Source organism: Nicotiana tabacum, chromosome 19, assembly GCF_000715075.1.
Source record: "Nicotiana tabacum cultivar K326 chromosome 19, ASM71507v2, whole genome shotgun sequence".
Classification (NCBI taxonomy): Eukaryota; Viridiplantae; Streptophyta; class Magnoliopsida; order Solanales; family Solanaceae; genus Nicotiana; species Nicotiana tabacum.
The window spans coordinates 81,549,357-81,573,857 of NC_134098.1; the positions used below are offsets into that span (position 1 = coordinate 81,549,357).

The 24,501-nt window shown below is 34.8% G+C and overlaps 2 protein-coding genes across 2 annotated transcripts; both read right to left on the reverse strand.

The window, feature by feature from the left end:
• Positions 1-1,672: 1,672 nt before the first annotated feature.
• Positions 1,673-7,401, reverse strand: LOC107799705 (DNA replication licensing factor MCM4). Its single transcript, XM_016622845.2, has 18 exons — positions 7,216-7,401; positions 6,459-7,118; positions 6,242-6,370; positions 6,073-6,154; positions 5,111-5,243; positions 4,941-5,012; positions 4,682-4,801; positions 4,490-4,603; positions 4,135-4,347; positions 3,952-4,050; positions 3,703-3,863; positions 3,438-3,534; positions 3,187-3,348; positions 2,960-3,040; positions 2,799-2,877; positions 2,248-2,384; positions 2,099-2,152; positions 1,673-2,019 (listed from the first exon to the last, which is right to left on the reverse strand). The coding sequence occupies exons 1-18, from the start codon at positions 7,250-7,252 to the stop codon at positions 1,945-1,947; spliced, it is 2,505 nt and encodes an 834-aa protein (XP_016478331.1). The 5' UTR covers positions 7,253-7,401; the 3' UTR covers positions 1,673-1,944.
• Positions 7,402-22,138: 14,737 nt separating this feature from the next.
• LOC107799703 (protein SHI RELATED SEQUENCE 3-like) lies at positions 22,139-23,625 on the reverse strand. Its single transcript, XM_016622843.2, has 2 exons — positions 23,200-23,625; positions 22,139-22,592 (listed from the first exon to the last, which is right to left on the reverse strand). The coding sequence occupies exons 1-2, from the start codon at positions 23,477-23,479 to the stop codon at positions 22,258-22,260; spliced, it is 615 nt and encodes a 204-aa protein (XP_016478329.1). The 5' UTR covers positions 23,480-23,625; the 3' UTR covers positions 22,139-22,257.
• Positions 23,626-24,501: the final 876 nt, after the last annotated feature.

Sequence of the window (24,501 nt, forward strand, 5' to 3'; positions counted from 1 at the left end):
AAAGAAAGTATCTTAACTTTGCTTCAACTTAAGAGTCATTTGGTTTAAAATAAGTTATGCAGTAATTGTGATATAAAAATTAAGAATACCGTGATTAATAATGTTATATGTAGATGAAAAAAGTACCTTGCCATATTTTAAAACACTATACTTCATTATAGAGATCATTTGAAATTTGAAACTTTTTGTCAAAATGTGATTTTTTAGGATATATGTTCAACATTCAAAAGGTATATTAATTTGTTGTTTTGTCATGTTTATAGTATTTTAAGTTGTAATTTTTAGGATTTTAATAAATAAAAAAATATTTATCACTTAAGCTTGTTCAATTTAATTTGTTTGTCGGGTACGACCGACACACAAAACTTTAAAATTTTACTTTTGCATAATAACCATTGTTTCGATTTAAAAAAATCTTTATCTATCATTACTAGTAATGTAATGGTAAATACACAATAAAATGTAAGGGGGAAAGGAATATTTTTTCTGCTCTCTCAAAATAACTCTAGAGGCAAGAATTGAGGGACATGTCAAATTGAATGCAGCAAGCTAGAAAAAATTCTCATGTTAAAATTTTGTTTATATATTGCTATCCTTTTTATATTAGATGTTGGCTTTGTTGTTGCTATTATGAGAATATTTTTTATATATAATTCAGCTAATACTTCGATTAATTTCGTATCTTTTATATTAAGCCATATCGTGCTAAGTGGAATAGGTTGGGGCACCACCAATTGTTATAAGTGCAAAAATTCACACAAGATAGTATGGCAAATCAAGCACGGAGTTCGTAATGGTCAAATGACACTTAGGAAATGGGAATTATAAGATCTGTTGAAAAATATATTAATGTTGAGACTGAATGCTCTATCTGTGCAATTTTTGACATATTCATTAGTTTTTATCTGGTCGGACATATTTTAATGAAATATCTACTTTGGTAAATCAATTACAACCGATGATTGTCCTTTAAAAAATCTGTAGTCGAAATTTCCGGAGTAGGATCACGTGTGGACAAGTAATGAACACATGAAGGTGTAGATGGCCCCACATAGAGAAATAAACAATCTTGCACGTTCCAAGTGTCCGGCCACATCCATTTGTTGATAATATTACCTCATTCACATCTCGTTCGTTTTTTCTATTTCCTACCTTCTTTTTTCTTTTAAATAAATAAAAAATTTGTGGATGGACAAAATCCAAAAAAGGGGAAGGAAAAAGTGTACGTAAGCATGAATATTATATATGCAGCGCACAAAGTAACAGTTCCACGAGTATTTACCATTGCTACTCCATTCTTTTAGGACCAAAAGAAGTTCCACTTTTAGAGGTGTCATGTACAGGCGGAGTCAAATTTCAAATTCCAGAACACGTTAAGAGTCCAAAGACTTGGTTTGTCGGCAAGTTTTGTGAATTTGACTCTAGTAGTAGAATTTTTAAGTCATGGTGGTCAATTATTTTTAATCTAAATATTTGTATGACTCGCTAATTTTTCTATATAAGTATTACTCCAAAATAATGGGTGGTTGAGCAACAAGTCCGCCATTTTTGGAGGATTTATATGCAAGAAATGCCAAGGATGGTGACTCTGGAAGGGGGCTTCACTGGTTCCATTTAACTCGCAAGATATACCCCAAAGCCAGCGCCATTGCGCACGTTACATACCTTCTAATTTCGAATATACAAGTTTTCAAGTTTCATTTTCAATTAAGTTCTTAAGATCAAGTTCAAATAAATATCCAACATTGAAAAGTACACATTGCTCTAACGTATGGCTAACTCTTTCAAAGGGCAGATAGTGAAGAAGACTGCTGATCAGGAACAAAAAACATGACTCTGACTAACATGCCAGGAAAGTGCTCTTGCAAATAGTAGCAATCTACATATCAACTTCTGCTCCCTGAGCAATGAATTTGAGAATGCCTCACTCCTGATTTAGACTCATCATATTCTCTTCACAGCGTCACCATGAACAGAAACCAATCCTTCACTTGCTAGAGTAGCAAGTGCATTTCGCAGCTGATACAACACAAGGGAAAACAAAATCAGATAATTTTCCAATCAATGTGTAGAGAGGTTGGGTGGGAGAGAAACTTACATCTGCTAGGTGAACTTCACCACCAGAACTTTGCCTCTTCAGCTCTTCTAGTAACTACACATTGACGTAAGCAGAAGTCAGTACTGAATTTATTTTTATTTCCCTATTTCTGAAATGCTACTGCAGATAATTTCAACAAGTTTATGTACCTCCAGCATCCGAGTTGATGGTCCCCCCAGCTGCAGCTTCTCCATGATTATGTTGCGGGTGGTTGACACGAAATTCTCTCTTCTCATCCTTTCACTTGCAGATACTCCAGTTGTGATGAGATCCATGTCAATGGTTCCTGCTCAAGAAACATACTATTCATCTAATATTGCTCAGAATACTTGAAAGAATGAATATTAGATGAGCTTTCAGTGGAGCATGACAAGGAGGAGGTAACTTTTAAGTTGATGGGATTTTGGAATTTGCTCAAGCAGACGTTTACTTTGAAGTACTTGGAATCACAGTAAAAATGACAGTGCTAGCAACTTAGCAAGTAATGTGAATGGCTAGATATAAGGCGAAATTGTTGCATGGTCATTTCATGTGTGAAATTTTCAATTGAGCGATAAGAAAAATGCTCTACAGAATGCTTAGTAGGTAGTAAAGAACTAAATGCCACCGGATACTCAATTACTATGATGATTTGGTATATCCTCGCATATTACTAGATAAAAACACAATGGTTACTGTAGAAGGGTTGTCAAAGGCATACCTGTAGAATGGTCAGTTGCAGACTGCTGCAGTGCAACTTCTAGAAGACGAATAGCCTCCATTACGTCTCTTTTCTCAACCTACAGGCAAAAGTGGCAATAGCATCTTAACTGAGGCAAATTCCAAAGACAAAGACTCGAACACTTGGAAAGCTATACCAACCCGTTCTGAAAAACGAATCCGGGCGAGACCTTCACTAAGGCGTATTAAGCTCTCTAATTGCCTTGGTGTGGCTGTAATAACCTGAAAAGTGTAATATATCAGATACCAGGGAATGCACTAAGTTATGGTGGATATTTGAGGAATGCAATACAATAATCTGCATCAGTAGCTTTAAGAAGCAAAATATGAGAATGAAACTTAAAGATTGATCAATTGAAAAATCTGACCTTTTTACTACTGCCAGGGAAATTCCCTCTTCTTCTCATCTCCACATACCCTCTAGTCAATTCTTCAGCTGCTTCGTCAGATAATTGTGGATGTATATATTTTCGAGCATAGCTCAAGTATGCAGTTAATGTTGGAAGGTCAATCACTCCTTGCTCTGAGTTCTGCAAAAGATGGAAAATTAATTAATTAGCTGAATACACCTTGCCAAGCGACAGATATTGGAAAGTTTACGAAGATAAAATCAACAAACCTCTGGATTTTCAAAGTGTAATGCAACTATGTGTTTTGCAAGGCGCCTGTCCATCTGCTCCTCAGCCTTGTCTAGAATTAAATATATCAAATCAAATCTGAAAGAAGAGAACAATTGTCAGAGAAGGATCCAATTTAAGAACCAACGGACTACTAGAGAAATGTGGCAGATAGGCAATTCCGAGATATAGATTAATTTCCAATAGCACTATGCTAAAGAAAATGATAAATCAAATTAGCCTCCAGCAGTTTTTGCAAAATTATACCGTGACAGCAGGGTAGGTGGAAGGTGTATATTATCAATGACAGACAGACGGGGATTGTAACGAGAGCCACTTGGATTTGCGCAAGCTAATACTGAAGTCCTAGCATTAAGCGAAGCAATAATTCCAGCCTTTGCAATTGAAACAGTTTGTTGCTCCATGACCTAAGGAGAAATAAAGGGAGAAAAGGAAGAAGAATCATTGAACTCGTATTTGCTTTAAAATATAGGAAGTAGGAGGTAAGAGTCTTACCTCATGTAACATGCTCCTTGCACTGTCAGACATTTTGTCAAACTCATCGATACAGCAGATCCCCCTGTCACTCAGAACCAGGGCCCCACTCTCGAGGACCTGTAAAGTAAATTGTCAAGTCAAATTTTCATAGAACCATTGATGTTACCAAGTCAATTAAAACAGCAGTAATAGACATCATACAGTTTCACCAGTCTCAGGATCTTTGGCTACATAAGCAGTCAACCCCACAGCAGAACTTCCTCGTCCACTGGTATATATACCACGGGGAGACAGTTTGTGAATATACTGAAGCAGCTGCGATTTGCTGGTCCCCGGATCACCAACAAGAAGAATGTTGATATCACCTCGGAAGCTTGCTCCAGATGGCAACGTCAAAGCATTCCCCCCAAAGAGCTACACGGAAACCACTTAACTATCAGTACAACACAAACTATGTCCCAGACTTTCAGATAAATCTTTTGGATGAATCAAGTTTACTATGTTAATCAAAAAGAACGAAACAGTAAAGAGCACAAAGAGGAAACTATCATGGTACCTGGCAAAGAAGACCTTTCTTTACATCATCCAACTCCCAGATGTTTGGCGCCAAGGACCTAGTCAACCTTTCATAGATATCAGGCTGTTTAGATAGTTCTTTCAATTTCTCCACCTGTTATTCAAAACAACCATTCATAAAATAAGACTGGACCATTCTTATCCTCCCAGAAGAAGGTTAGATTAGAGTAACCTTTTCTTCATAGCCAAGAGAGTCATCATTTCCAACAACTCCATTTTCAATTTCCATCGGATCCTCTGCATTCATTCTTGACTTGTCAGTCTTCTTAAGATGAAGACAATCAATGTAAGTCTGGAATCAAAATATACCCAATCAGTTTCTGAATATTGTATTGCTAGTCTAATTTGAACATATGATGGGTTTTAAAATTGGTGAACTCCTAAATCATCAGAGCAGCCAAAACAATCACAAGATACAGAAAGAGAGTTGCCTTGAACAATGATTTTACTGTCCTCTGTGTTGACCCAATTCTGACACTCATAGCCCTATAAATTCCAGTGACCTGACCAATAAGCGAATTACCACTGGGCTATAAGGAACTGGAAGTTGAATTAGCATAAAAATTCAACGAGAAACAACATATAATATGAAAAATCTTACTTCAACTCTGTCTCCTGGCTTCCCAGCATCCACCAGCTTGTCATGCATCAACAAGCTTACTGTGTGAGGTGTTCCTCCCTCGGGAATCTCATCTGGTGTTTCTTGAACTCTCACGATTTGTTTATCAGCAAACCTGTGCCAGGGGAACGGTTTAGATAAAATTGAAGTAAATTGAGTCTTTGAAAAAGCACATTTTGAAAAGAAATCTCACTTAAAATGCTGCAGGCTATAAGGTTAGCCGATATTTGGGGTCACGTTATTCTGGACTACAATCAAAATTGCAAACTAATTGATCCAAGGGCAGAAGTTGTTTCTTCCAGATTACAGTATTATGTATCTTAACTGAGTTAAAACACAAATTACTTTTTCAATTGCCATCACAATAATTAGGTAAAAGCCAAGGACCACTGATAAAGTCCAAGGATATTAAGCTAAAAGCCTCAGGTACAAGATCAGATCTATTGAAGGTGTAGGTATAGAAAGGCAATAAAGTTTTTAAGGGCATCATTGCTGTGAATTGGTGATTATAAGGAATCATCAGGAATAGTTGGTAGTTTCTTTTTAACATCATTGCTGTGTATTGGTGATGATAAGTTAGAAAGTCGAATCCCTCCTCACTGCAATCTTTCCGAGCCCAAGTGAAACGCTTGCTATTTTCCAAGCATAAAGTTATAACTTTGTTACATCAAGCAGCAAGTATGAATCTTATAACTCTACACCACAAACTGAACAACTTAAACAAAGATCACATGTATCTCCGCTGGACCACACGCAAACAACAGACGAAAAACGACCATTCAACCTTGACGGATGACTATTAAGCAATCAGCTTTGAACTAGAGAGAGATGGGAACAGAGATACTTAAGAACACTGGCTTCAGGTAATCAATTAGGACAAAAATATCAATGACCGCCTTAAACAAGAATGATCAATCCAGAAGTAATGGTAGTCATATTTTTACCTGCATCTATTGTGGACCAAAGTCATTGAGTTCCTTGCTAGACATTCTTGCTTGCCACATATTGTTGGCTCATTAATCCTTCCTGATAACAGTCAAAATTTATACTTAGCATGCAGAAACCAGAATTCATATAGGGCAAAAAGTAGCAGGCTCAGTCCAGTCAACCAACCTCTATCGACAACAATTGGATCAGAGTAATACCCACAAACAAGACACCTAAATATTGCTTCCCTTATCTCAGGAATAATTGCACTACATCGAATAACCATCCCTTTGAGTGACACCATCTTCTCAATATCTAATAGAAGAGAAACAAAACAATTTAATTCCAAGTATCAATCTTACATTCTGAAAAGCAAAACATATACTACAACAATGCAACTAACCTGACGGATTAAGATTTCTCATTGAAGTAGAACTCTTAAGATTGAAAATTCTAGCTTGTATGTGCTTCTCGAAGAGTGGGTTAATTCTGCTAACCATGTCCATTAAAACAATGTCAAAAATTGCTAGAACCTCAAGTGGGAACCTGACCATTTTGGTATACAAATCATTATCATAATCAAACACATCGTGTGCATCAACGTCAAGTGAGTCGCCTTCCATCTCAATTACATGGTGAATTGCCCTCATGTATTTCCCCTCAGTTTGAGAAGGATCCTCTCGAAAATTCCTCAAAAACCTAAGAATAGCAGCGTTTACATCTTGTACGCTGATGTTTGTGCCCCACACATACATTGGTGGGGCCTCATCAGCATCATCACCTTCCCCGCCCTCTGAGGACGGCGGAACATCAGACGCATAAGACGGAGTCGCGGCGGCTGCACCAGAAGGGGTGGTGGAGGATGCTCTTCTTCGGCCACGGCGGGAATTAGTACTGGAAGGCGTCGGTGTAGCATCAGGAGTTGTGAATCGCCGATTTGACGGTGCAACTGGTGTGGATGTGGCTGACGAGCGGCGGCCACGCTTCCGGCGAGTGTTGTCACCGGGAGATGAGTAAGTGTTACCAATTGGGCTTGAAGTTGAGTCATCTGGTGTAGATGGACCTGTATTGCTCAATATATATCACTATACATTTCCAACTATTTGTAAATAGAAAAATCTAAGCATAGGAGCTGATGACATAAGGTGCAGTAGACTTACCGCCGTGAGTGTTGACCGGAGATGAGTCGGAAGCCATAATCTATTCGCCTGAGCTTGGCTGAGATACTGCGAGGATCGCCGGCGGGGGTGTTGGAATAGAATGTTTAGGGCTTAGTTTGTGGAGGAAGACTTCAATGTAAATATGATGATTATCTTTGGCGGGAAATTGCGGTGCCTTTTGGCGCCAATTTGGTCAGTGAGGTGGAGTCAGATATGGGCTCTCAATTGGGCTTGGGCTTTACGATTCTGTGGTCATTGAAGAAGTTTAGCTGAAAATTGACTGGGTCCAATAATATTGTATTTCATAAAGTCGTATATGAAGCGGTATTGAGTCCATTGGGCTTCTATTTCTTTGATTCTTTTGGTCAAATCTTCATTAAAACATTATGGGGTCATTTGGTTGTGCGAGGTAGGGGTGGGTGGGCGTTCGGCCGGTTTAGATTAGAAATCAAAATTTTGGTTTGGATTTTTCGGATTGAAGAAATAACAATCCAAATTCAATCCAAATAAGCTCAGATTGGATCGAATTTTTTAAATTCGATTTCGGATTAATCGGTTCAGATATTTTGAATTTTTGGTTTCGAGCTTATAAGTTGAGATGTTTCTTCTTTTTATAAAAATAAATATTCAAATAAAGTACTCATATTAAATTGCCCGAAAAGTTCTTTCTCACCGCAATCATCCAAAAATAATATTCAAGTAATTAAATTATTATCAAAGAAATATAACAAAGACATTAATACGGCCGACAAGAAGTAGCAATAGTAAAATCATGTCCAAATAGAAAGTATTTTGACAGTAACTTTTTAATTAGTGTTGAATATATGAGATAATATCTAATAAGTATGGTGTTTTAACTAATTACTATTGGCAAATGGATTAAATATAAAGTATAAAAAAATTGAATTTTTGGATATCCAAAATTCCGAATTACCAAATCCAATATCCAATCCAAAATCCAAAATTTTTAATAATTAAACCCAAAATCCAATCCGTAATCCAAAAAAAAATTGATTTCGAATTTGCCCAAATTATGCCCACCCCTAAATACAGGATGATAATCTCGAGATAAAATGGGAGATTATTATATCACGCATTTGGTTGAATATATTCATGGATCAGTAATCTTGAGATTAGTTATATCAAAATTGAAGTATTATTTTTATACCACCTATGATATGAGATAATAATCGGGGATTACTAATATCGGGATAAAACACCAATATGATCAGGATGCCCTTCATTCTCCCCTAGTCTATTAAAACATTTAAGGTTAAAATTAGAAACGAAAGTGTACTCTAACCAGTGGCGGAGCCACTTTATAGGAAGGGGTGTCAAATGACACCGCCTCGCGGAAAAAATACACTGTGTAGCGCGGGAAAAATACACTTTGTAGTTGGGTAAAAAAATAAATTATAGGTATTGACTCCCTTAATTTTCTGATATGTTTACTTTTATATATTTTGACACCCCTTAACAAAAATTTTAGCTCCGCCACTGAGTCTCTAATTTATCTCTAACTTATCTAGGGTAAAACAAACACATATTTTATATTATAGCCTGTTGTAGCGGTTGCATCGCCGAGGATATTAGAGCTTGACAATAACGTGCTTGTAAATTGGTAGTGATGTGAAGCTATCATGAGAATGTGAATTTGTTAAACAATAAGTCCGTCCTTGAAATTTTTATTAATGGATAAATTAAAGCGATCATTTTTCGAGTCTAATACAAACGTTTCACGATTATGACATACCCTATACATGTGTTTTTTAGAACAAAAAATAATACTATGGTATTAAAATTGTTGTTTCATGAAAATTATACACGTTCGTATTTTTTTTTTTTTGGGTAACTAACTTTTTATATTAATCACCAGTAATAACTGTACAAGAGTCGTAGCTAGCTACCTCGGCTAGCTATCATATTTACATATGAACCTAAAAAAAAACTTTCTAGGAGTCCCTCTATAATCTATATCTATGTACTATTTCATCTATTCTATGAGGGACTCGAACGCAACATACACATGCAATCTCCTTGGCTATTCTTTCCCATCCTACACTTACCTTCTCAAATATTCTCTTGTTTCTCTCAATCCATATACAATGTACTATTTCTGTGTATATCATCTTGAAAATTTGGGCTTCTCGTGATTTCCCTTAAGCTCTCCTGATCATTTCCTTTACATGCTGCTCCCAGTCCCCTGCTGTTATGTTTTGGTTGTGCGTCCACTGCATTAGCTTGTTCATCACTGCATTCATGTATTCACATTTCACATATAGATGATCTCTAGATTCCTCTACTTACTAGCAAAGGCTGTATTTGCTTTCTATCTCTATACCACATCTAATTAGCCTATGTGTTGTTAGTAGTCTATTATACATTTGTAGCTAAAGTGTAAAGCGAGCTTTTGGTCTTCCTACATTTCCAAACATCATGCATTTCCATGGAATCTTGGGTTTGTTCTCCCATCAACTGTAGGTAGATTTGCTTAATGACACTTTTCCCTGTGCATATATGTAGTGCTTCCAGCTCCACGATTATTCTTTGCTTCCATGATTTTCCTCACCATCCAACTTGCTTGTTTTGGCACTGTTACATGCTCCATCTGCTGTCCTTTTATATAGTATGTATGTATCCACCTTATCTAAAGTTTATCTTTCTTGCCTGCAAGATCTCAGTACAACTTTATCATAGTTGCCTTGTTCCGTAGTCTTAGATTTATTAGATTCCATCCTCCACTACTTTTTGGGGTGCAAAGTTTCTCCCAAGAGACTAATATTTTCCTTGTTATTACATTGTTGCCCGATCATAAATAACTTCTGCAGAAACCTTCCACTGTTTTCATCACCTTTGATGGAAGTACAAACAGTTATGCCCAATAGGATTGAACCACAAATAGCACACTTTGTATCAGTTGAGCTCTTTCTGCACAGGACAGTTTTTTAGCTATCCATGGTGTAATTCTTTTTACTATTTTCTCAATGAGGGGTTGCCATTATAAAAGTGTCATCTTTTTTGTTGACAGGGGGACCCCCAAAAATTTAAATGGTAATGCTCCCTTTGTGAACCCAATTGGCGCAATATCAATTCTTGTTTGACATGTGATACACCTCCAAAATAAATGGAGCTTTTCCCTAAATTGGCTTGCAAACCCGGTGCCTTTGAGAACTGGTTGAAACCTTGTTGCACTTCAATTATTGAAGAGATATTACCTTTTGAGAACATTAACAGGTAGTCAGCAAAACATAGATGAGTTATATTCACCTTTGCACACCTAGGGTGGTAATGAAATACTTTCTTCTTAGCCATGGCCTTTAAGTTGCGACTCAAATATTCCATTGCAATTGCAAACATGAAGGGAGATATAGGGTCTCTTTGCGTGAGTCTTTTTGCAGCATTGAAAGGATCAGTTGGTTCGCCATTCGTCATTATAGTGTAGTTCACAGTTCTTATACATTCCATCACTCATGCTATGAACTTACCATGGAATCCCAGTTGATTCATAATTTGCTCCAAATAGCTCTATTCAACCGAGTCATAGGCCTTTTATAGGTCTATTTTGATCATACACCTTAGTGACACGTGTTTTCATGTATATGCTTTAATCAATTCATGAGCCCTAATGATGTTATCTCCAATTTTTCTCCCTGGGATAAAGCCATCCTGAGACTCACAAATGATACTGTCAATTACCTTCTGTAGTCTTGCTGCTAGTGTCTTGGAGATTAATTTGTACAACACAGTGTAACATGCTATTGGTCTGTATTCTTTGATTGTTGCTGGATTTGCAGTCGTTGTGATCAGTGTAATGGTTGTGTAATTAATGGCTTTGTACATTCTCTAGTTGAGAAAAAATCCCTTACTGCTTCAGTCACCTCTTCTCCAATGATGTGCCATATTTTTTTAAAGAAGAAAGCATTATATCCATCAACTCCCCGAGCTTTATCATCCCCTGTGGATTGCAACCCTGCTACTACTTCCTTCTCTGTCACCTCTGCACATAGTATCCGCCTTTATTGTTGATTCAACATTGGTCCTTTTTTTATTATAGTCCCGCTAACTGCTGAGAGGCTTGTTGTTGTTGTTCCCATTAAACTCTTATAAAATTGGATGGCCTCTTCTTTGATCTCCTATGGCTCCTTAATCTACCTTCCATATAGAGTTGTCAACTCTTTTATCTGTTTTCTGTGAGTTCTTTCCTTCATTACCGCTGAGAAATACTTTGTGTTTGCATCTCCCAATTGTATCTAGTTAGCTCTAGCTTTCTGCTTCAGAATACTTTCTTCCACCATTGACCATTTTTCCAGCTTATGTAGTGTAATATTTTCTTGTTCAAACATATCATCATTATATGATTGTTGTAGCTTGCTCTGGATTGCATTAAGTTCATTCCTTGCATCCTCTATCTTTTGATTCGTAAATCTAAATTCTCTGTTGTTCAACTGTCTCAGTCTTGGTCTAAATGCTTTCAATTTTTTCCAAATGCTTCTCATGATCTAGGGATAACTTATTTGTTTCCAAGTTTCTGCTACCATTTATTTAAACTCTTGATGATCTGCCCAGGTTTTGAAGATTCTAAATGGACACTCTATAGTTATCTGATCAGATTCCATAGGAAGAAACATTGGAGCATGATCAGATATTTCTGGCATATCATACTCCATTGTTACATTGCCCCACTTCATCATTCATTCATAATTGCCAAATGCTCTGTCTATTCGACTGAAAATTATATCCTTCATTTGTTGTTTGTTCGTCCAAGTATAGTAATCTCATCTCTATGATAGTTTACTCAGTTTGGTTGATTGAATACATTTAGCAAAAACTTGTATATCTGACTGATGAACTGGATTTCCATGCAGTCTATCCAGCGGATAAAGCAATGCATTAAAATCACCTATCACTAGCCAATGTATTGTAATGCCTTGAGCTAGTATTTTTAAATATTCCCATAACTCCTTTTTATGATCATTAGTGTTGAATCCATAGATTACAGTAAGCTCACACTCCATTTCTGCATTACTTCCTCTTATTTCACAGTGTATTATTTGTGCTCCCTCTGATTTCTTGTTCACTTGATATATATTATTGTCCCACAATAACCATATTCGACCATTGCTAGTTGTTATATAGTTATGCATACATCCCCCATCCTCGGGCTATATTCTTACTTATAGCCCCAGCCTTTTTCTCCTTGACTCTGATTTCTATTAGTGCAGTTGCAGCTATTCCTATTTTTTTGGTTTTCAATATATTCCTTACTTCATTATGCTTATATCTCTTATTCAACCCTCGTATGTTCCAAACAAGTCAAGTCATAGTGTTCGTTTTGTTCTACCTCCTATATCTAGAGGTTTTGACTGAGCCAATTTCCCATATTTATTCAATACTTCAAACCCATTCTTCACTAGTATTGATCCTAGTATTGGGAAGTTGATGTAGTTTAGTTTTGTACTTGCTCTTTCATCACCCTTGTTCATAGTTGCTGCTATAGGGGTAGTGTCCTTCTGTTGTGCTTTTATATTGCTCTTCATCACCCCTGAATTCTGCCCTGCTTTTGTGGAACTTGGCCTTTTATTTGTTTCCTCCCGTTGATGGTTACTTTAGCTAGGCTTTATCAGGTGATCCTCTGCCTCATGTTGCTTTGCTTTGCCTTTGTCTTTGGTAATCCATTGTTGCATTGGTTTCTTTGGTCCCTTCTTTTCTTTCATTTGATACTTATGTTGCTGCTTTAGTCTTCTTCTTTCCTGCTGGCATTAATGCCCTATGACTTGGAAGTTGTTCAGTTAGAAGAGGACCTATCAAAATGAGAAGCATCAAGCGGAACTTGAATTTACCAACCATGTTCGACTTCATCGCTACGCCCCTTACCTCTTCATTGGGAGCAGGTTGACTATAGAGGGTTCCCCTCCTAATTGAACTCAAGCTTCTTTTTATGCTATTTGGAGCAAAATTGACTAGAACTAGAAGGAGTGAAGGCTTATGTAACCTTAGACTCGTTACGCTCTTCGACTGAACTCGTTGGCTCCACGTCCACCGAAAGTCAGTAACCTTCGTCACCGTCAGCATTTGGTACTCTCTCGATAGCTTCAATAGTTCAATCAAAGCCTTTGGTGTAAGCTGGAAAAGATGCAAGAAGACTGACGAGGCGCCGGAGTGAAGTGATTTCTGGGTAGTTGTCTAAATATTATCCCATTAGGATCTTCCACATTTATCTCATCCACCATTGGTTTAGTCACATCTACTTCAATTAGCATCATTGCATAAGACACTTTAATTTGCTTAACAGTACACTAATTTGTGTGCATAAGTATTCCAATTGAGTTGGTTATCCTGCTAAGTGACTTATTACCCCAACAATTCAGTGGAAGTTTAGGAAACTTAATCCATAGAGGAATCTCTGTTGGAAACTCCTTCTCAAAATCAAAATTCGATGTCCATTGTTTAAGAATAATAGGTCTGTTATTAATAGTATATGGGCATGAATACAGAATCTATTGCATATCATCTTTCGTTTTTTAATTTGATTATGTAATAGCCCTCCTCGTACATATACACATCTAGTTTTGCAATTACATTCCAATTAAGTTCTATATACCTCTTCATAATACTATACCCCGACATGCTCCCAATTGCATATGCAATTAAAGCCCCTTTCCATTTCTGAGTTTCTCTAGCTACTTCATCCTTGTCCAATTTGACAATCACTTGACCATTCATAACCCGTGGTGGGATATAGGTTAGAGCCATACCATTTTCAGCAGCCCTATTTTTAGCAAATAGGTTAACACATATCTGAGTTCCTTATTTTTCTGTAAGCTTGTTCTCTTCCCCTTCTGTTGGTACTGTTCCATTTTTATGCTTCACTGGTGGATTTGCAACTTTATTTGCTTTGTCTACTTTCGGATCTGCTCGTTCCTCTAGTATTGCTGGGCTCAATTGAAGGTTTTTCACCACTCCAATTGATGATTCTCCTTGATTTTCCTCTTTAGATCCCTTTTATTCAGCCGCATGAGGGGTTGCTGGTAGTTCCTCATCTGTGTTTCTGGGGTATGTGTTGCGTGTTCATACTGAGCTACCGAAGGTGATGATCGGTACTTTCTTTGGGGACCTCGTCCTCTTCCGCGTCCTCTCGCCCCTGCCATGGACACACCGGTGTAGGTTAACTACCTTACGCCTAAAGCATAGAGAGTAGAAGAAGCGGTCGTTTCACCTGTTCTTATGGTATTAGTAGGGAGGGAGTGTGATTATTCCGATAGTTCGACATAAAAGCAGGTGGTTCTTTTCAAAATGAAAATCGTGATGTCAAAAAACTGTTCATTTCCTAAACCATATATCTATTTTTCTCTGAAAGCAATTATTCGAGTGGTATACCCATTGTTATTTTAAATTTCAATAGAAGAATAAAATCTGCAACATAATAGGAGCTATATATCCATTGTTACTTCAAATTCCATTAGAAGAATAAATCCACAACACAATAGGAAGATCGGTCCGTTAAGTAACTAAAATGATGATCTTTTTCTAATCTATTTTTCTTTTCTTTCGAGAGATCGGTTAAACAATTGGGTCTTTGGTCATTTAGTAACTTTTCTATATAAGATACAATAAAAAATTACCGAGCAACTTGAGCTCTTAGATATAAAAAGTTAAAGGCTCATATTTATATGTCTACTTAGGATTTAGGGGGCATTAGTGTCTTTTCGCTTTAATTTGTGCTTCCTCCTGAGAATACCGTTAGTTAGCTAGTTTGAACTCCAATATTTTAGGCCCAACAAAACGAGAAAACTTTTTGACATTAACATTAACAAAGTATTCAATAAAATTAACAAAATCAAGAAACATAAGCCACATAACGGCCAAATCGGATATATTTTCTAACTGTGTGATTCACTTTACAAAATAATTATATAAATTTGGAAGTGTTTGGAGATAGATATACCAATTTAAAGCTGTGTAAAAAAAATTGTCTTAATTTTTTATTTAATATTAAAAATAAGAATAAGCAAAATATTAACTATTGTAAACAAGTAACTAAATGTATTCTATACCACAAATTATTTGCATAAGACTAATCCTTAAATATTACTATGCCATTTAAATTTGTATGCCAAATCTTTAAGTATTTGTATGGATTTCAAACCAATTGAATCTTCATAATAATTTTGAATGTCAGCTAAAATCTTCTAGGTGCATTTTATTAATAAATATGGTTTTATTTAGGCACTTAATTTGAAAACTCTATACGACAAAAGCGTCGAACTAGCACTTCTTTAGAAAAAAATATTTTCTGTATTTTCATTTTTGTTTAATCTGCTTCTTTCTAAGTATTTCTTGATAACAATTTACGAGTGCATAATATAAAAAAATTATTATGAAGAGGAAATGAAGCAAAAGTCTTATCACCCTTTTATTTCTTTTTTAGCTTTCATATGGGTTCAACATTTGCATTTAAGTTTTGTGCAAATTTGACATTAGATTATACTATAATTTAATATGTTAAATTTTGTGATTTTGGAATACTTGAAGATGGAGCTTAAAATACGAATTTCATTATAATGAAAAACACATGATAAGGATAACATTTAGGCTGAGTTACGTTCATGCAATAAAATTGTAAATTTATCAAATTTAATTGTGACAAATAGTGATTTTCTCGGTTGTTTTGTCTCAAAACCAAACAAGGAAATGAGAGTTGCCATATAGACATTTAAAATAACGACATATTAGATAGACTAAATACATGAATCAATGAACAAGTTTGCAGCAAATGGGACAGTAAAAGAAAATCTGATTAACAAAATACTACTTCAGTAGTTGGTAACAATGCAAGTAAAAGATAAAGTTGTTCGAAAAAATAATGCAACTCAAAATACTCAAGAAAAAAGAACGGATAAGAATGAACCTTGCATCTTTACTCATCGGGTAATAAAAAAGGACATCAAATAAAGAATTCAAGTTTACCAAGGCTCGCGTACAATAACTTAACTATTTGGAGTTTATATAGTGATAATTGGATATTGATGTTTAATTCCAACACAAATAAATACGAAATCAATTGGTTAAATCTGAATAAACCTTCGAGTAAAAATTCCATCTTAAAATTCAATGTACTAATTAAATAACTATGAATGCTCTTTACGGAATAATTAAAATAATACACTAAATAAACTATCTTTATAAGGGATTTTTACATATATGTACTACATTAGAAACTTATTTACCCTCAATGTTTAGGTTTTAACTTAATTACAAATTGATATATAATTTATCAATTATATACGAATTAGTATTAATGAGTATCCAATTATATTAGGAATTGAATAGGGAATTACCTCTTTACCTTTTCTCTCCGATCTCTCTCTCTCACTGTCTCTCTTTTCCTCTCCCTATCTCGTTCTCTATCAGTATTCTTATATTAATATCTTCATGTGGATTAACTATTGAACAATCTATTAGACTGTTTTGTCGCACAAGATACAAGGAACAAAATTAAGTTTTGAATAATAAATTAGGTGAATAAATATCAAATTTGCACTTTCAATTGTTTGAGTTGGACGTTAAGATTCCACAATACTAATAAAGAAGTTGGAAAGGTTTGAAATTAGAAAGAAAGAAAAAAAGAGAATTATATTTATTTAGAGAATAGGCTACGGAGTTGATGGATAGTAACACTAGGCTTATATTGATAGATTTCACACAAATTGGGTGTTTATATCGATAAGAAGTCAAGCTTTGGCTAGTAGGCATCAAGAGGTGAGTAGTAACCTTACCGCAATTTGGGTTTCTACAACTAGCATAATTTACCTATGATTTTAATATGAGCATGTTACCGACTGTTTTGAATTTGCATGTGGGACAAGTCCTTTACTTGATATGATGCTACTATATATATTTGAGATGATTACAGTTAATATGAATATTCTCATTGTTACTGAATATATTTTACCGTTACTTGGGATAAGATTTACCGTTATCAAACGAAATTACATGATTTGATAAGAACCGAAATGCCCGATATTGTTAAAAAATATTTTTCTACGAGTATATACGGATTATAGAGACAAGTATAAATGGGAGTAGACTTTGAAGGATCCCGTAGCTAACGGCGGGTTCGTTAGACCTGGACACCTGGTGCACCTTGTAATTACCGATTACCGTTATAGCCATCGCTAGTGGGAAGGTAGAACTAGCATGCCGTTACCGATTTCCCTCGAGTAGCTCTCATGAAGAGAATCATTTTAGTTATCATTCTTTTAGCTTTTTGGAATCAATAAACAAAATAGTATTAATTAAAAACGAGTAGATTGAATTAGAAACTATGTTAATCTATTAAAAACTCCATTGACACCCATTAAAAAGCTTCAAAGCTTCGAATTCAAAAAATGGAATTTCATGAAATTATTTTTTGTTTGAATTGGGTGTTGTTGAAAATGATTGGGAATATCTTTTGGAGTTTATATCTCAAATTTGAGATAATTTGGTGAAGATTCGAGATGGTTTTGGTTAAAATTTCAGATTGAAACTCGAAAAAGAAGACATGAACAAATTGTATATATATTTTGTATATCGAATATAGAAACGGTATACAAAATATATACAACTTACATAATTTATATATAAATTATATGTAAATTGTAGTTTTTGACCGGATTCTATACAAAAAATATGTATTTATGTTGTAGATAAATTGTGAATTTTGAACGGATTTGTATATATTTTGTAAAAAACTTTTGTTACTTCCTGTAAATAAAAAAACTTAGACAAACCGGGTAAATAAGTTTAAAATCTTGTATATATACGAAAAAGTCCCTTTTTATAATTACATATTGGTCCCATGCTTATAACTCATCTTGTAGCTTCCTATAAAAGCAAGCTCGGTAGAGCGCTCTCATTTTTAACTTTATTTAGTTTGATCATATATATATATATCTAAAAACAAGTGTTACTGGCTTTATATATGTATGTTTGAGATGCTAAACAAATTAATGACAATTTAACAAATAGCTGATTGAAGAAGCTAATTCTGCACCACATTTATACACAAAACTTTGTATCGACTTGATTTTTCATGACCTTAGAAAGAATGTGCAAGAAATCTGATATGTAGCTATTAAAGCTCTCGCAAACAGAGGCGGATGTAGCATATTAGCTACGGGTTCAATTGAACTCATAACTTTCGACGCGGAGTAAAAATTTATATGTAAAAATTTATTAAAATTACAAAATAGTAGATATGAACCCATAACTTTAAAAATATAATGGGTTCAATATTAAAAATCTTAAAATTGAACCCACAGGATTTAAATCCTGGATCCGCCTCTACAGTCGCAAAGTAAATGTACAAAAGTTAAGGCACAACGTTGAGCGGTCTTTATGTTCTGGAAAAATGTAAAGGTATAAAAAGATAAAGACAATGTACATATATACAAGTTTAATTATATACAACGTCAATATAAATATATTTTTACATTTTCAGTGCACAAAAGTTAAGACCTCCTTTGGATCGTCTTATTGTACACAGATAAACAATAAACACAAAATCCTACAATCCTCCACGTAATCATCAATAAATAAACTTATTTTCAAGATAGTCCATTCGAATTCGTCTTAAACTTCAAGTGTATCAATCTTCTAAATAGTTTTCGCCTTATGAACCAACCCAACCATAACGCCATCGTACGTATTCTTGGAGAAAGATAGCAGAAGCATTTAACTGGCATACACTCAACTTGCGGAAAGGATTAACATAAAATTGGATGCCAGAAAAGGTAAAAGAGAATAATCGAATACAATTTCATGTGGCAAATAAATCCATAGCTAAAAAAGAGCAGTCCGGTGCGCTCGGAGGCGGATGTAGTGTTCTGCCGACGGGTTCAATTGAACTCATAATTTTCGATGCAAAGTAAAAATTTATATGTAAAAATTAATTAAAATTACAAATAAATAGATATGAACCCATAACTTTAAAAATATAATGGGTGCAATGCTAAAAACTTTAAAAGTTGAACCCATAAGATTTAAATTATGAATTTGCCTCTAGATGCACTAAGCTCCTACTATGTGCGGGATCAACAAAAGAGCCGGACTACAAAGGTCTATTGTATGCAGTCTTATTTCTGCAAGAGATCTAATAAATCTATAGCTAAATAAAAAATAAAAATAAAACGGCTAATAAATACTATTTTAGTTTCTTCAGCAGGCCTTTTGCTAGAACAAGAAAAATATAATACAAAAAATGTAGAGTACAAACAAAAAGGCTTAAGATACAGATGATTTTGTCCATAATGTGAGCTCATCGTTTATCCATAAAACTTGAGAGATGCATGAACTCCGTACAAGTACTGATTCGTTTTATTTGCGCCCATGTGGTGGTAGCCTTAAGAAAAGCACTCTATCATCATTATCTCCTCCTCAATAAGTCCAAAGATCACTTGTAAAACAATCTTAAAAAATACTTGCTACTATAGATACTATTCCTTTCGAAAAAGCTCATGATCATGTGCCTGGTCCCAAAGGCACTAAAGTACTAACTTATTATACATGTTAAAGTTCTTACCATATTTTAATTAAAGAAACATCACTATCTGTTCCGCCTAAAGCGATATTGGTTTGCCCCCAATGTCATTGTTTAAGATACAGGGAAAAAAAGGGGGGAAATTGCTCCTTCCAAAAAAGTTATAGCTTCCTTAAAAAGGAGGTTCTTTAAGAGAACTAAATGGGAAAGTCATCTAGAAGTTAGGCGTGAGTGGGAATGCACTCTGGGGATTTCTTAGCATGGATTGTTATATCTACATTATGTTGAAATATATGTGGCAAGCGTCTAAAAGTTTAAGATGTTCGTTATATTATAAGTAATATATTTTTAATTATTTAATTATATTATGTTTAGACAAGTCCATCATATGTGCCGACCTTATTCTTTTTTCATGAGCTAAACACTTAATCGTGAGGAGACAGTCGTACATTTCAATATATATACACACAACACAAGACATTTTGCTACATACATATATGTTTTAATTTATGAAGGGGCTGATATACCTTTTCCTGCAGGTTTTTAATTTAGTTTCTTTTCTCAGTACTACTAGAGGGATATATTCCAACATTATGTCATTGATGGGGGCATCAACCTTTTCCTTTGGTTAGTGTGTGAATATCTCTTTAGTATAAAAGGTTAAACATGTTACTATATAGCTGCTTTTTTATAGCTCAAGTCACTATCATCTAACATACAAGATGCCCACCCAATCTTTTTTTGCTTCAAGATACTTATTTAATTAAGTAATCATATTGAGGGTCGTCCTCCCTTATATTAATCAGAGATTCCCTTTCATGTCCAAAGTGCTGCAATGATCAATGTCTAAGACTTGCTTATTATCGAATGCTTTCTTAATCATTATTAATTGCAGGAAAAACTCTATTTGGTGTGATATCACTACTCTCCTTTAATTTGCTCTAGGACAAAAGCTCCAAACGAGATACTTAAATAGCTAAGGTTATAATGTCATAGAAATGCTTTAAAATTTTTAAAAACATACCACTAATCAATAATTCTAATAAGATGGTCACAAAGCATTACGCGTAATTAACTAGGGAAGACGTATAAAGACAGTGGTACATATTTGTGTTGACAACTCCCAATGAGAAATTAAATATTGTACCACAGTATAACACTAAAACGAGTTTTTTTCTTTGTGTAACCTCGCATCTATGTGATTATAATGCCAGAAAACACGAACAGATGCAAGGATCTAAAAGGCTGTAATTAGATTATTGACGACTTGGAGCTAGTGTTGAACTTTTTACGTGCAACAAGGGGACAACTGTGGTGGGTAAGCATCACTGCCTACTTTCTTGCATGATTTCCTTATGTGATCAAATCCAAAAGAAATCAAGAAAGGGACCTTCCCCACGTTGGCTTTTGGTTGGTCATTGGGGGAGGATGAAGTCACTAAAAGTCTAAAACACCCTAAATATATTAAAAATAAGATTTAATTTATATGTATTGATAGCATAATTTCATGTATAGATATCTTTTAAGTGATTTGTGGGTGTAAAAGTATTTATAACTCGTTAAAAAATGATTCAAGGGTTATCATTTAATTGTTTTTCTGTCCATCAAAATGGATACATGCATGTTGGGCCGGCAAATAAACGAGTAATAAAGAGAAAGTGGCTTCGATGTTGATTATAATCCGACATAATTAATTCCCATAAACAAAGAAAAAACAATGGGGATGAGGGAAATCCATGATAAGACAAACTGCAGAAGCAGAACCAAATATATGCTAACACGGAACGATATTAAATTTGCAGAGGAAAGACCAATAATTCTTCGTTGAAGTTCGAAACAAAAACTACTCCTCTTTTTTCTCTGGAAATCCCTTTTTAACCTTTTTCTTCTCTTTCCCTTTTGTTCAATGTTCAATGTACATTTCTTTAACTTTTACCCTTGCACTACACATGACAAAATACCTAGAGATAAAAGAGATCTTTCATGTTATCAAATTACTTAAAAGATAGGAGTAAAAGATACTCCTACATACAACCCTATCCATACAATAATTGGAATTAGTAATTTAATTTTCATTCTTGTTCAATGTTCAAAGTGCATTGTTTTTTACCTTTGCACTGCTCAAAACCAAATGCTGAGACATAAAAGAGGAGATTAATTAACTTCTATATATGGACAACGTAACAAACGGTATAGTCAAACCTCCCTATATAACAACACTTATCTATAAAAGCAAAGCTTTTCCGGAACCAATTTTCATGTTATTTTATAATATATGTTCTCAATAACAACACTTTGCTATAACATCCAAAAATATTCGGAGCAAATGTGGCTGTTATAATATATGTTATGTTTGACTGTATCACATTAATTACTTAAAGGATAAAAGTAAATATAGGTTATAACCATAATAAGTGAAATTATTTAATCTAAAAATTGACGTAGAATACATGCCTATTAAATACACTAATAAGCATAATTTACACTATTTGTGTACACTATAAGTTAAAATTAAGTTTGCTTCAAGATGATTTTGGGTATTGAATAAATTGCGTACCAGGCATCAAAGCACTAAAAGGATTGGGATAAGAAGGAGCTGTAGTTGTACTAGTGGTAGCAGCAGTAAGTAAATTAGGAGGTTGCTGCTGCTGAAAGGAGCTGCTTTCCCCAGCGGCCATATTATTGTAACGATTCTCAGGTCCTTGATCATATAATATCCCTTTAAAAACATGTCCTGCTATGTTTACCGATGTCTGATAAGCATACTGATCCACCACATTGTCAATTGAACTTACGCGAATACATCGAAATACTGCTGGAAAACTCACTTCCCCCGGAAAATCACCTCCTTCTTCACCTATATATATATATATATAACAACAAATAATAATTAAATAAAATAGCTTACCAGTCTTTTCCTTTTTTTTCTTTCTTTTTTCTTTTTAGTGCTTAGCTTGTTGGTTATGTAAACTGTGTGAAATTATTTTACACCATTGGTTTAATTAGTTTAAATCATAGGTAGAAATTACTATTTTTTATAGGTTACCGACCACTCTAATACTTATCATAGGAATTTGCCCTTTTAGCTTATAATTAGTGATCTAATTAATTGTGTAACACTTTTGCCAACTCATGGAGCTTTCATGTGGCTAATTAACATGCTATATTTAACAACTAAAAATAAAACGAAAATTCACTGACTGCTAGTGAGCATGGTATAGTACTGCATAAAAAGAAAGCAGCAAATAGCTAGGGTTTCATAGTTTCTGTTCATAGCTATAGTAGATTTAAAAGAGGCAAGCAAAATGCAATGAGTGTGTGAGATCTATATATGTACTATGTAATCAAAGATTGTCTGTGATGACAACAGAAGAGTATGAGCCCTACGCCGTGTTTGAGTTTCAAATGTTGTCTGCACAAATAAGCAACAAAAAAGGGGCAACAGTAGAGTACTAGAAGTGCACCTTGAATTTCATGATTTTCTCTGTATCTTTTATTAGGGTTTGGCCCAGCTTGAAGCTGATATTGCTGTTGTTGAATAGTGGAAAGCTGCTGGTGAAGATGGTGCCGTGGACGCCTTGTGGATACAGGGGCCCAAGTGCTCTTAACGTGCGTTTGGCAATGAAACCCTCGGCTCTTACAGCAAGTTCTGCACCTCAAATATGTGCAATCTTTTTTAGCTTGATTTCCACAATCTTGGCACCTACTACTTGATGATCCTAATTCTACTTCCCTCATCATCATCTTGAAATTACCCTCTTTGATTTTTCCCGAATAACACTCATTTTTGTTGATTTCACCATTTGAGCTTTCCTTTTGAAGAATTATTCTATGTTGTTCAGCCAATTTCTGTTCTTAAATTTGGGAAGGTCCGTTTGTTTTTTTGGTGTTTTTTGTTTTTTTTTCCTCCCAAGAGAGCTCATGGCTCTAGAGTACTATATGTTGGGGGCGTTGAGGATTCTTTTTTCCCCCTTTCTAGCTTTTTTCAGGCACCTTTCCACCAATAGCAAATTTGTTTTTAATTCAAAAAAGAAAAAAAGGTATGCACTATGAATTCCGGAAATCACCCTGCCACAAAGGTGTATTGTATGTAGTACTGCCATGTATTTCTACGAGAGGCTATTTCGAACCCGTGATTTTCTGACTAAACGAAAACAATTTTAGTAGTTATTTCATGGGAACCCCTTTTAATCCGAAAAAGAAACTAAAAGAAAATTTTAATAATTTGCTATGTGTACGTACACGTACTGCAGTGTGAATCATTTGTCCTTCACTCTTCGGAGTTCATTCAGCCATTTTACAACAATACAGTGCTAACAGTTACTGAATCAAATCTAGGTCAAGTCAGGTGCAATTAATATCCCACTGTTGTAACGACGCCAAGGCAAGGGGTGTTCCTTTGTTGAAGAAATAATTACTGAGTACTGACTGTTGACTGTTCAGGATAGTATAATCTTAAGAAGAAAAAAGATAAGGACAGAACCATATTAATTACACAACTTACAAATAGTGCTGCCGAAAATAATGTAATAGCTGATGAGTGAATTTCGTGTTATTTTATATCATTGTCCCTTTACAAATTTAAAATTAAGAAAATAATTTTTTTAGATTTTTTATGTGTATATGACAGATCTTTTACAAATAAAAGAAAATTTTTCATGTGTAAAACAAGGGATAAAGTCATAAAACTAAAAACAAATTTTTAAGAGTCACAAAACCAATTGACGCGTGAATTTCACCTGCTCTATGTGAATTACCGTATTGCT